At 47.3% G+C, this 14,062-nt stretch overlaps 1 protein-coding gene across 2 annotated transcripts in view; it reads left to right on the top strand.

Annotated features, from left to right (window-relative positions):
- The first annotated feature begins 1,275 nt into the window (after positions 1-1,275).
- Positions 1,276-14,062, top strand: part of MAPRE1 (microtubule associated protein RP/EB family member 1) — a 30,499-nt gene continuing 17,712 nt past the window's right edge. The window contains exons 1-2 of one of the 2 annotated variants that reach the window (XM_064382320.1): positions 1,276-1,383; positions 7,520-7,643. In XM_064382320.1, the coding sequence (XP_064238390.1) occupies positions 7,523-7,643 (121 nt within the window). In that variant the 5' untranslated portion in view covers positions 1,276-1,383; positions 7,520-7,522. The remainder of the gene's footprint in view (positions 1,384-7,519; positions 7,644-14,062) is intronic. The other variant, XM_064382321.1, reaches the window with a different exon arrangement.

Below are 14,062 nucleotides of genomic sequence, written 5' to 3' on the forward strand. Positions count from 1 at the left end.
GTCTTTACTTCTCTGCCAATTTGTGATCTTGGGGGTGCTCCATAGAGTCCTTGTGCCTCAGTTTACCCAAGTATAAAATAGGGATAATATCAACCTCACAGAGCTGATGTGTGGCTCAAATAATTCAGTGTATATGAGGCCCATGGGAGAAGTTGGTGGGGACTGAATGCTGAGTAAATGGCAATGACAAATGACCCCCAAAATGCTTTCTTGTTACTGTTAGAGAATTCTGGCAACCCTGTGAGGCCTGATTACCATGATTATGAGTAAAAGAACTGATTCCAAAGAGGTCTGATCACATACCCAAAGTCACCCAGCATCTGTAGCAAAAGGAGTTGCGCATTGGAATCTGCTCCAGGAAGCCAGTCTCCTTTTTCTCCTTGGTCTCACCTGCATCTTTGTTGTTCTTGTTTGTTTGTTGTTTTTTGTTTTGCTGGAGCTGGAAAGTACCTGCTGACCTTTGCAGTGTTCAATTTGCCTTCCTTCCTATCTTCTTTCCCTTCCTACTTTTTTTTTTTTTTTTTTTGAGACGGAGTTTTGCTCTTGTTGCCCAGGCTGGGGTGCAGAGGCGCAATTCAGTTCACTGCAACCTCCGCCTCCTGGGTTCAAGCGATTCTCCTGCTTCAGCCTCCCAAGTAGCTGGGATTACAGGCACGTGCTACCACACCCGGCTAATTTTTATATTTTTTTAGTAGAGACGGGTCTCTTCATATTGGTCAGGCTCGCCTCGAACTCCTGACCTCAGCCTCCCAAAGTGCTGGGATTACAGGCGTGAACCACCGCGCCCGGCCCAGAACGTTGACTTCTAAGCCTTTCCCCAAAGTGTCTATCAAGTATCTTTATTATTCAATAACCTATTCTTACAGAAATTAATTGTAAGGCTGGGTGCGGTGGCTCACGCCTGTAATCCCAGCGTTTTGGGAGGCTAAGGCGAGAGGATCTCTTGAGGTCAAGAGTTCAAGACCACTCTGGGCAACACAGCGAGACCTCCATCTGCCTCTAAAAAAAAAAAAATTCATTGTGAAAGCAATTGTTTTTTGGCTACTGCGGTGGGGATTTTGTAACGGGACAAGTCACACCGGACCGAGACGGGACCTCATTGGCTGCGGCCGACCACGTGCCGCAGTCGACCCGGCGGTAGGGGCCCCGCCCCTCGGCTCCCCTTCTGTCGATCAGGGGCTGAGCTCCGCCCTCGGCGCGCGGCTGGGTCCCTCTCTATAAAAGGAGCCGGCGGGCGATGACGAGCCTTTACGTCGGCGCGTAACGTGGGGGGTGCGTGTGAGGTCATCGCGCGGGCGGACGGGCGGGGTCTGGCGGTTTGAACGAGAGGAAGACGGAACCGGAGCCGGGTGCGGGCAGTGGACGCGGTTCCGCCGAGAGCTGGTGAGCCGGCCAGCGGGCGCGGGGACGGGCGGCTGTGGGAGCGGTCGCGTGGGCCAAGGCCTGGCGTGCGCACGCAGGCCCTGCGGGCGGCGCCAGGGCCGCTCTACACAGCGGTGCGGTTCTAGCCGGGTGGGGGAAGGGCGGGGCCGTGACCCGGCGCGCGCGGGCTGGGCCGGGGGGCGCGCACTCCGCTCTGCCCGGGGAGGGGGGGGCGGGGTCTCGGGCCGGAAGTGGGGGCTGCTGCTCCGCGGTGTGGGGGCTTCTGGGCCGCAGCTGAGGTGTGGACCCTGCGCTAACGCGGCCGGAGGTCCCAGGGTTGTTGGGCCCCGGGAGGGTGTGGGCGAGGTGGGCCGTGCTGGGAGCTCTGGGGACCCACTTTGTAGGAGGCCATGTCGCCTGAGGGCCGAGTGATCCGGTTGTGGATTCAGACCTGGGTTGGATTCCGTGCTGTGTGACCTTGGACAGGTGCTTTAACTGCTTTGGACCTCAGCTTCCTCATCTGTAAAACGGGGACAATAATAGTAGCTACATGAAAGTCTTAGCGCGGTGCATGGCAGAAAGTAAGCCAGTTCTTGGACTCCCTCCTTTCATCAGTGTGTTTATCGAGTGCCCACTAGGTGTTGAGCACCGTGCTAAGCGCGGGCTGTTCGCCCGGGAGCAAAGATTTGCTCTCCAGGAATCCACGTTGTGATGAGCGGGACGACAGTATTTAACAGGATGGTATGAACAGTGCTAGTCCAGCTCCTGCTTCACAGCTGCCCTCGGATGCTGCAGGGCAGAGCTTGACCTCTGCCCCATTTTGGGGATGAGGATCCTGTGACCCATTGAGGGAGGTTATGCTAGGCGGGGCATCCACTTCTTTGATGGCACGTCTCTAACAGTAGTAATAATAATAGCAGCTCTTTGTTAGTTGGGCACTTGTGTGTCAGGCACTGTGTTAAGTGCTGCATGTGGCATTGTATGTTTTTAACACACACACTGTCTTTAAGAGAGGTTATCTTCTTTTGTTTTTTTTTTTGAGACGGAGTTTCATTCTGTTGCCCAGGTGTTCAGTGGCGCGATCTCGGGTGACTGAAACCTACGCCTCCCAGGTTCAAGCGATTCTCGTGCCTCAGCCTCCCTGGTAGTTGGGACTACAGGCGCACACCACCACGCCCTGCTAATTTTTGTGTTTTTAGTAGACACGAGGTTTCGCCATGTTGGCCAGGCTGTTCTCGAACTCCTGACCTCTAGGGATCCACCCACCCGTCTCAGCCTCTAAAGTGCTGGGATTACAGGCGTGAGCCACCAGGCCCGGCCTCTTAACCTTTTTATTACACTTTATCCCTGAGGTCCAGAGCTACAGGTTCAGATGTGCCCTTTGTGGTGGTGTGTCAAAGTGTCTAGCACTGTTTTCCGCACATAGGGAAGCCTGGCATGTGATGTGCCTTTTGTTAAGTGTTTCATGTAGATTCTCGTTTAACCCTCACCACCACTTTGTGCAGAAGGTACTGTTTTACCCATTTTACAGGATGAGCCATTTGTGATTCAGGAAGATAAAGTGACTTACCCAGGATCACATAGCTTCTTTCTGGTGGCACCTTCCTCCCCCTCTTTGCATAGGGCTCAATATGGTGCCTTGAAAGTAGAGTGCTTTTCAGCCAGCAATGAATTAGTATAGGTTTGGGAGCTTGCTAGGAGAGCTGCTGAAGGAAGAGAGATTCTTGTGCAGGTTTGAGGTAGCTTTTTCATGGTGGTGGAAACCTGGATCAGGAAGTCTTGTAAGGGTGAGATTTGTGTGGTAGTTATGGGTCTTCTATTGCTGCCAGTGATGGAGTTGTGAAGGAAGGTGAGCTGAAGCTGGAGGTCTGAGAACGAGGCTCTGTTTTTACTGTTAGGAGGAGCCGATTAATTGTTTGAGTGGGTGGATGTTTATTGCACATCCACAGGGTGCCTAATCCATGTATTTAGTGGCTGCAGCGTTTGTGGAGCACGTGGGACCAGGTATTAATGTACTGCTAATGAAAGTTTTAAATTATGATGATGAAAGGCCATTAACATTTTCTGAGCTGGGGTGTGGTCAGGAGACACACATGGCTTTACCAGCTGCTTAGATTTTATGGCAGCATGGTGCACACAATACAGTATATATAGGAATGTTGCCATAATAGATTACAAGTGTTCAGCTGGGACTGTGTGTTTTTTGTTTGAATGTCTCTGCTTGGTACCTGATTTTGCACACAATATTCTGTTCATTCAGGGATTTTAAACAGGAGAGATGCTTGCTCTGATTTGTGATTCAAAAAATTCTCTCTGGTTTGCTGTGTAAGAACAGATTGACACAGACAAATTTGAAGACTATTGCAGTGCATGTCCATGCAAGATAGTGCTGGCAGGTCTCGGGCACACTGTTTTTGGCACTGGATACAGGAGAATGAGTGAGACACGGTCCCTGCCCTATACCTTGTTTGTTTAATACCTCTTTTTTTTTTTTTTTTTTTGAGTTGGAGTCTCGCTCTGTAGCTGAGGCTGGAGTGCAGTGGCGTGATCTTGGTTCACTGCGACCTCTGCCTCCCGGGTCCCGGTTCAAGCAGTTTTCCTACCTCAGCCTTCCAAGTAGCTGGGATTACAGGCACAAACCACCATGCCCAGCTAATTTTTGTATTTTTTAGTAGAGACAGGGTTTCACCATATTGGCCAATCTGGTCTTGAACTCCTGACCTCGTGATCCGCCTGCCTCGGCCTCCCAAAGTGCTGGGATTACAGGCATGAGCCACCGTGCCCGGCCTGTTTAATACCTCTTAAATTTGATGCCATGCCAGATATTTTATATACCTTATCTAATATAAACCCTTCTATGACCCTTTTCGGATAGGTGGCTTTAACTTGTAAGGTAACTGAGGTACATTGAGTTTAAGTAGCTTGCCTAAGATCGCACAATTAATGAATGACTGCCTCACATTCAAACCCATGTCCTCCTGGCTTGAAATCCTCAGCTATTTGTATTTAGTGGATTGCCTCCTGGCCCAAATCTGATTCCAGAATGGTTCAGAAATAACGAGATAATGACAATTCAGTGTGGTAATTCCTATCATAAAGGTTTGAATGAATTGCTCTGGAAACACAGGGATTAATTTCCCAGTGGAATCAGTAACTAAATTGTGTTGGTGTCTTGCATAACATGGTTTTATCAGCTGATTTGGGGAGTGTAAGGGTGTTGATGATTTGCTTTCTGATAAGTTTATATAGATATATTTTTCTCTCCTTGACACTGTTTTGCCAACCTGAATACAACCTGCATCCCCTCACATCCCCCAGGCCCCTCACAGCGTCTCTCGAGACGCTGTGAGGGGCCTGGGGGATGTGAGGGGATGCAGACCTGGCTAGTTATTGACCTCTGCAGACCTCAGTCACCCCATAAAAAGGGGATCTGCCTCTTCTGGCTGTCATGTTCTGTAGCTTGGTGACTCAGGAGGTTTGCAGCAGCTTAATGCAGGAGACGGGTGTGGAAAGACCAACTCTATACTAGTCACCAGGTGGAGGGAATGAAGTGCCAGAAGAGAGCAAAGGACTGGGATCTCAGGATTGTTCCAGATTGCTCTGCATCCTTCTCCTGCCCCTCCCCACTGGTAAAGTTGCTGTCTCATGAAATGAAGAAAATTTTAAGTGTCAAGGTCACTATGAAATCTCTCTGGTATTTTATAATGTGCCCTCATGGTGACTGCTCAGGGATTTGATTTAGATCTGGATTAGCCTGCCTTTATCTTCAATCTTCCCTCCCCGCTGTCTGTTCTCTACCAGCAGTCAATGTGATCTTTTTCAAACTGTTAATTAGAGCAAGATTCTATCCCACTTAAAACCTGAAAGTGCCTGGGCGTGGTGGCTCATGCCTGTAATCCTAGTACCTTGGGAGGCTGAGGTGGAGGATCGCTTGAGCCTGGGCCACAAAGCGAGACCTGGTCTCTACAAAAAAATAAAAAATTATCCGGGCTTGGTGGTGAGTGTCTATAGTCCAGCTATTTGGGAAGCTGAGTCAAGAGGATGGATTGAGCCTGGGAAGTCAGGGCTGCGGTGAGCTGTGATTGTGTTACTGCACTCCAGCCTGGGTGACAGAGTGAGACCCTGCCTCAGAACACAAAACAACTCACAGTGGATTTCTTTTTTTTTTTTGAGACGGAGTTTCGTTCTTGTTACCCAGGCTGGAGTGCAATGGCGTGATCTCGGCTCACCACAACCTCCGCCTCCTGGGTTCAGGCAATTCTTCTGCCTCAGCCTCCTGAGTAGCTGGGATTACAGGCACGCGCCACCATGCCCAGCTAATTTTTTGTATTTTTAGTAGAGACGGGGTTTCACCCTGTTGACCAGGATGGTCTCGATCTCTTGACCTCGTGATCCACCCGCCTCGGCCTCCCAAAGTGCTGGGATTACAGGCGTGAGCCACCACGCCCGGCCCGACAGTGGATTTCTTAACAGAATAAAACCCTAACTCCTCCCCATAGTTTGCAGAGCCTATTCACCGTCTGGCCTCTTGAATTCTGTTCCCATCTCAGGTTCTGCTTTCCTCTTTGCTCACTGGGCTGGAGCGCCCTATCTCTAGAGCTTCCTGTGGCTGCTTTCTTCTGATCCTTAAGCTCAACCATCACCTCAGAGAGGCTTCCTCTGACCGCATTCCCTAAACCTCATTGCATAAGTGGTTGGTATGAAATGATGTTTTTGGTGTATTGGGTCAGTGTCAGACTTCGCACCACTAGGATGTGAACTCCCAGTGGACAGGCACCTTGTCTCTTGCTTATCTGTTTCCTGGTCCCTAGAACAGTAACTAGCATGTGATAGAGCTAGTAAATACTTGTAGAGGGTAAATACTTGAGTGAGGGTTGACTAAACTGGTGCTCATAGACAATAACACCCACATTTACTAGCATTTCTTGTCTGTCTACCCTGAGGGCCTCTCTTTTCCTCACCTGTAAAATGAGGGACATGAAGTGAACCATGCAGAGGACTGTCAGGGTTTAACTACAAGGATCTGTGAAGCATCTGGCATTGAGGCCCTCAGATCCCCTGTAATCCCCAGGTAGCTCTGCGGAGAATTAGCTACAGGTATTCTTCATTTGTAAGATAATTTGCTAGTGCCTTTTTAGTATCTGGGTATTGAAAAGCTGATTTACTTTTTCAATTATGAAAGTATTTATAATTGTTTTGTTTTGTTTTGTTTTGGGAGCTGGTGGGGTGGGGTGGGGTCTCACTGTGTTGTCCAGGCTGCAGTGCAGTGGTGTGAACATGGCTCACTTCAGCCTCAACCTCTTGGACTCAGGTGATCCTCCCACCTCAGCCTCCCAAAGTGCTGGGATTACAGGCATGTGTCAGTATGCTGGCCTAGATACAGTCTTTAAGGAAAAATTGGGAAATAGTGAAAACTACAAATAGTAATTAATAAAAACCCATTGTCTGAAGAAAATTTTGAACATTTTGATATCTTAATGGATACACTTGGACTGATGTTTTCTAAACAGAAAGCATTCTCGTTTGTGCATCCGCCTCCCATCATAAAGCACTTACTCATCCCTTTATTTAATGCCTCTGGTAGTTTAGAATTGTATATTAACCACATTAAAATGGGGCCTTAATTTTAGGCTGGCTGGTGTTGGGCAGTTCATTTCAGGTCATGTTTGTATGTGGAAATCCAGGTCCTGGGCTGTAATTCTAGTGTCTCATTTGGCCTCTTAGGTGAGGCTTAAAAATGGAGTGTTCCTAGGCTGGATGCAGTGGCTCACGCCTGTAATCCCAGAACTTTGGGAGGCCAAAGTGAGCGGATCACCTGAGGCCAAGAGTTCAAGACCAGCCTGGCCAATATGGTTAAACCCTTTCTCTACTAAAAATACAAAAATTAGCCATGTGTGATGGTGCACACCTGTAGTCCCAGCTACTCAGGAGGCTGAGGCAGGAGAATCGCATGAACCCAGGAGGTTACAGTGAGCTGAGGTCGTACCACTGCACTCCAGCCTGGGCAACAGAGTGAGACTTGGTCTCAAAAAAGAAAAAAAAAAAAAGAAGTGTTCCTGCAGGTTTTTGCTGCTCTGGGTGACTCTCTTGGAAAAACTTGCCCTTACTTGCATGCCTACTATAACGTCAGCTCTTCTCTTTACCTCCCATGCTTTAGAAGATGGCAGTGAACGTATACTCAACGTCAGTGACCAGTGATAATCTAAGTCGACATGACATGCTGGCCTGGATCAATGAGTCTCTGCAGTTGAATCTGACAAAGATTGAACAGTTGTGCTCAGGTAAGAGAAATCTGCTACATAATTTTTCTAGGAAAGCCTGTAGGTTTTTCAGGAATGTGAAGGCTTGTATCTGACTGCAAAGCCACACAGAGAGGTTCAGGGTCCTTGTTAGGGCCTCCCTGTTTCTTCCTCTCAGCCCTGCCTTTGCTTGTGCTTCCAAAAGGAGCTATAGGTTTTGGGGTTTGTTGTTTTTTTTGGGATGGAGTCTCGCACTGTCTCCCAGGCTGTAGTGCAGTGGTGCGATCTCGGCTCACTGCAATCTCCACCTCCTGGATTCAAGCAGTTCTCCTGCCTCAGCCACCCGAGTAGCTGGAACTACAGGCGTGCGCCACCACGGCCCAGCTAATTTTTTTGTATTTTTAGTAGAGACGGGGTTTTACCATATTGGCCAGGATGGTCTGGATCTCCTGACCTTGTGATCTGCCCACCTCCGCCTCCCAAAGTGCTGGGATTACAGGTGTGAGCCACTGTGCCCGGCCAGTGTGTGGGGATTTTTTTGAGATGAAGTCTCGGTCTGTCACCCAGGTTGTAGTGTAGTGGTGCAATCTTGACTCGCTACAACCTCCACCTCCTGGGTTCAAGCAGTTCTCCTGCCTCAGCCTCCTGAGTACCTGGGACTACAGGCATGCACCACCATACATGGCTAATTTTTTTTGTATTTTTAGTAGAGGTAGGGTTTCACCATGAGGTTGAACTCCTCACCTCAAATGATCTGCCTGTCTCTGCCTTCCAAAGTGCTGGGATTATAGGTGTGAGCCACCAAACCCGGCCAGAACTATACTTAAAAAAAGAGCATACTCTGGCCTGTGGGTCCACCATCTTCTGCTCTAGGGACTGCATTCTAAGGCCTGGAGCTCAGCCCCGACTTTGTGGTCTCTATCATTGTGCATACAGATTTCATGTTTTATTTGAGGACAGTAATTGTACTAGTGTTCTAGTTTTATGTTCATCAGTGGCATTTCTTATTCCCAAGAAGCACAAGATCAAAGTCAAGCAAATGTCATTTCAGCCACAATTTTATGGAACTACTGTTTAACCACAATTTGGCAAAGAAGTAATGATTTAAAGACTGGGTGTGGTGGCTCATGTCTGTAATCCCAGCACTTTGGGAGGCTAAGGTGGGCAGATCACCTGAGGTCAGGAGTTCGAGACCAGCCTGGCCAACATGGTGAAACCCCATCTCTTCTAAAACTAAAAAAATTAGCTGGGGGTGGTGGCAGGTGCCTGTAATCCTAGCTACTTGGGAGGTTGAGGCAGGAGAATCGCTTGAACCCAGGAGGCGGAGGTTGCAGTGAGCTGAGATCGTGCCATTGCACTCCAGCCTGGGTGACAAGAGCAAGTCTCCGTCTCAAAAAAAAAAAAGATTTAAAATAACAAAACATGGTCTCTTTCTATATATGTTAATGGTATGACATGTGGGAAACTAGAAAGAAGAAAATAAAAAATGCCTTATAATTGCACTACTCAAGCCAGCTACTGTTCACTCACTATTCATGAGCCACTGTGCCTGGCCTGGATTGATCTTAAATTATTGCCATTGCTTATGGGATTTTTTTTTTTTTTTTGGTTCAGCTTCTGCCCTTCCTTATTTTATAGCTGGGTCCTAGTCTTGGCTTTAGTATCATTGGCTTGTCTTATTTCCCTGGTGAGGTGTATTTAATCTCGGTTTTACAGATGGTCAGATGGGGGCTACATGTGAAGCTGTACAGTAACACAGTGGTGCCCAAGAGTCATGTTTATTAAGCATTAATTCCTTTGTTGATCATAAACAACAGGTTGTTAGCCTTAGATCTGTGTTCTGCCGCCCCCATTTTCTGTTAGTTTCCTCATTATTCATTTCCCTATCCCCATTTGTGTGAGATTTTTAAAGCACTTGCTTTCCCTGTGATCTGTGACTAATGTGGGGATGAGGTCATTCTAATTTTCTCTGGAGCCAGCTTTTTCACCAGCGATTCTCCCTAAAATTTACCTCTTTCTGTAAGTATACTCCAAAGTCTGTTTCACTTAGTTAATTGGAAAATGTGATCTTTTAACGTTTACGTAAGTTGTATATATGCTGATCGGGCTCTAGGTTTATCTCATTCAGGCAGGAGCTGTTGCGGACAGGACGAGACATAAAGAGGCTTCAGTCTACTCTGAGCCATGTGATTTTTGACGAGACCCTTAATATCTCAGTTCTTCATCTGTGAACTGGGGCAGTCATACCTGGCTCACTTGTTGGCCAGCGTGAGAATCACCTATAATAATAGCTCTCAGATATTGTGTGCCAGACCCTGGAAATGAATACGGGTCATTTGAGGGGTGCGCATCCTCCTTTTATAGATGGGGAGACTGGTCTGCCCCTGGGGCGCAGGTTATGTATTACAGAGCCTGGTTTTGAATCCAGATCTTTCTGAGCACGTAGCCCACATGCATCCTGCTGCATACGTGTTATATATACCTTTTATAGAAACATTTGGAGGGGATTAAAACAAATGTAAATTACATATAGTGAATTATAGTGATGTTGTTTCACTGTAAAATGTCAGGTATGTCAGATTTTTTTTTTTTTTTTTTTTTTTTTTTTTGAGATGGAGTCTGTTGCCAGGCTGGAGTGCAGTGGCACCATCTCAGCTCACTGCAAACTCCACCTCCTGAGTTCAAGTGATTCTCATGCCTCAGCCTCCCAAGTAGCTGGGACTATAGGCATGCACCACCACACCCAGCTAATTTTTGTATTTTTAATAGAGACGGGGTTTCACCACTGTCTGGGCCAGGTGAAATTCACCACATTGGCCAGGATGGTCTCAATCTCCTGACCTCATGATCCACCTGCTTCGGCCTCCTAAAGTGCTGTGATTACAGGCGTGAGCCACCACGCCCAGCCAGTATGTCAATTTTGTCTGATGTCTGCTACTATTCCCGGATAAAGTGCTTTTTCCCAGTAGAAAAGGGTGAGTGTGGAGCACTTAACTGTGATTTGTAAACAAACTTGTTCATTCATAACTAGTTCTTTTGAAAGCCATATAGGATGTCTCTTGGAGTATGTAGATGGTTGCATTGTATTTTACATTGGTGTTTAGAAAATGAGGTCTTGCTTCCAGTATGAGAGCAGACAGGATAAGGCACAGGCACTGTGTCCCTGAAGAAGGCCCACTGCCGGGGGTTGGAGTCAGAGAAAGTGAGGCTTCTCAACTCCTTGTGCTTTACTAAGGCCCAGGGAAAATTCCAGGAGCTTTTGACACTGGTGCCAGATCCCGCCTAACCTCGCCTTTGTTGAGCAGAGGATCTAGCAGACCAGAATTCTCCACCAAACACAGCTTTACAAAGTAAGAAAAAGTTTCTCCCTTGAGAGGGCAAAGTGCTGAGGTCCTGTGTTAATCTGCTGGCTGCCTGTGACGTGGCCAAATTTTGTAAGCAGTGGGCTACCTTACCTCCAGCAGTGAGCTGAGCCTTTGCTTGGCTGTGGTAGGGGGAGTTTAGGTAAGGATAACTTTCAGTGAAAGAGTTGGCAGGTTGTTTCAAGACTCATTAATACATTCTGTAGTCTTTGTAGTTTGGAGAGCTAGGCATCAAGTATTTTGGAAAGATAGCCGTCATGAGAAAAAAAATGTGGTCAAAGAGAATGATTTTTATGAGAGATTGCTTTGGTCAGAAAGGGAGTACTGGTTGCTTTTGTGAATCGTTCCTGCGTTGCATTCCATATTCAGGCCCCCCTGCATTTTCTCAAGGGCCCAGCTTGGTCCTTTGCACATGTAGAGAGGCCTCACTGAATGTATTTGGCTCTTCCCTTATCCTCCTTGCTTTCTCCCTTCAGCCTGGCCTCCTTTCTGGGTTCCTGTGCAGCAAAGGTGTTGATATTCCCAGGCAAATAGTAGATTCCTTTCTCCTCAGCTTGATGGGGGGCCCTGACAGCCCTTGAGTTAATGTAAGACAGCTTGTTGATCTCACTCATGCTGCACTGCGAATGACCTGGTCCTCATGCTTTGAGTGTGTTACTACACGCCTAACCAGGCCTCCCCGAATGCAGATCTGGTCTGATTTCTGTTTATGGAATACTTTTGCCCTACCTGTCATTACTTAAAATCCCAGGTTTGTTTTCTCCTCAGGCTAGCTCCCTTTTCCAGGTACTCTATTTGCAGCTATGATTCCACCTTTTTTCCAGTGTCCCAGGCCTGAGAAGCATCTTTTGAGGCGAATTCACAGTTTTGTCTTCTGAAGGATCTTCTAGATCCAGCCCCTTCTCAGATTGCTGTGTGCTGCTGCAGAGGCCTCCTGACTACACAGGAGTTCCCTCTAAGTTCCCAGCCCCCATCTTCCCTTTTGTTAGATTTCGTAAGTCTGCAGCCTTGCTGAGGGGCTAGTTTTATCTAGTCATGCTTCCAATCAAGGAAATATCTTTTCAAATATTTTTGCCCAAGTCTTCAACACCACCTTGATTTTTTCCCTTGCTTTACTTAAAGCACAACAAAACAAGATAGGAAGCTCATTTTCTTCTTATTATGAATAGTTAGGTCTCCATTGAAAAAACATTAAAGGCCGGGTGTGGTAGCTCATGCCTGTAATCCAGCACTTTGGGAGGCCGAAGTGAGAGGATCATCTGGGCCCAGGAGTTTGAGACCAGCCTGGGCAACATGACAAAATCCTATCTTTAAAAAAGATAAAAGAAAGAAACATGAAGGAATCCATAATCTGCTGTAATGTCACAAATTAGTGATAATCATTGTTATCTATCTGTATTTTTTTTTCTAATTATGGCTTTGTTGAGTGCTTTCCATAGGCTAAGCACTAGTGGCTTGATCTTGGCTCATAGCAACCCCTGCCTCCTGGGTTCAAGCAGTTCTTGTGCCTCAGCCCCCCAAATAACTGGGATTACAGTCATGCGCCACCACTCCCAGCTAATTTTTGTGTTTTTAGTAGAGGCAGGGTTTTACCATGTTGGCCAGGCTAGTCTTGAACTCCTGATCTTGGGTGATCTGCCTGCCTTGACCTCTCAAAGTGCTGGGATTACAGGCATGGGCTACCATGCCTGGCCATGCTAAGTACTTTCCAAAATGTGTATGGTTTTTTTTTTTTTTTTTTTGAGGTGGAGTCTCGCTGTGTTGCCCAGGCTGGAGTGCAGTGGCGCTATCTCGACTCACTGCAACCTCTACCTCTCCTGGGTTCAAGCAATTCTCTTGCCTCAGCCTTGTGAGTAACTGGGACTACAGGCACCCACCACTGTGCCTGGCTAATTTTTTAGTAGAGACCAGGTTTCACCATGTTGCTCAGGCTGGTCACGAACTCCTGAGCTCAGGCAATCCGCCCGCCTTGGCTTCCCAAAGTGCTCCCAAAGGCGTGAGCCACCGCACCCGGCCCCATAGTGTTTTACATGTGTAATTTGGAGGGTAAGTACTCTCATCTGCCTTTTACAGGTAGGAAAGCTGAGACACAGAGTTAGACAACTTACCTAGGGTTACTCATAATTGACATACTGTATATACAGGGTTTTTTTTTTTTTTTTTTTTTTTTTTGAGACAGGGTCTCCCTTTGTCACCCAGCCTGGAGTACAGTGGCGTGATCTCGGCTCATTGTAGCCTCAACCTCCTGGGCTCCCCAAGTAGTGGGGACGATAGGTGTGTGCTACCATGCCCAGCTAATTTTTTTGGTTTTTGTTTTTTGAGACAGAGTTTCACTCTTGTTGCCCAAGCTGGAGTGCAATGGCGCCATCTCGGCTCACTGCACTCTCCACCTCCCAGGTTCAAGCAGTTCTCCTGCTTCAGCCTCCCGAGTAGCTGGCCCGACAGGATGCTCCACTAATGTTTTGTATTTTTAGTAGAGATGGAGTTTTACCATGTTGGCCAGGCTGGACTTGAACTCCTGACCTCAAGTGATCCACCAGTTTCCTCCTCCCAAAGTGTTAGGACTGCAAGCGTGAGCCACCGTGTCTGGCCAAATTAGGATTTTTAAAATCTCTTTTAAAATATAGCAGTTTCCTTGGCTGGGCGCAGTGACTTCAAGCCTGTAATTGCAGCACTTTTGGAGGCTGAGGTGGGTGGATCACGAGGTCGGGAGTTCAAAACCAGCCTGGTCAACATGGCATAACCCCGTCTCTACTAAAAAAATATAAAAATTAGCTGGGCATGGTGGTGTGAGCCTGTAATCCCAGCTACTCAGGAGGCTGAGGGAGGATACTTGCTTGAACCCAGGAGGCAGAGGTTACAGTGAACTCAGATCCCACCACTGCACTCCGTCCTGGATGACAGAGTGCGACTCTGTCTCTAAAATAAAATAGAATATAACAGTTTCCCCTCTTCATACAATTTGTTGAAGAAACTGGGACATTTGCCTTTAGAATTTACAAAGCTATTAAAGTGTTCTATTTTTTAAACTATAAATACTTGTGTTGGGCCTGGCCTAAAATATAAATATTTCTAATTGAATGCTTGGCACTTAGAATG

This window comes from Aotus nancymaae, unplaced genomic scaffold (genome assembly GCF_030222135.1).
Source record: "Aotus nancymaae isolate 86718 unplaced genomic scaffold, 86718_ANA_hifiasm-v0.15.2.pri h1tg000029l, whole genome shotgun sequence".
Classification (NCBI taxonomy): Eukaryota; Metazoa; Chordata; class Mammalia; order Primates; family Aotidae; genus Aotus; species Aotus nancymaae.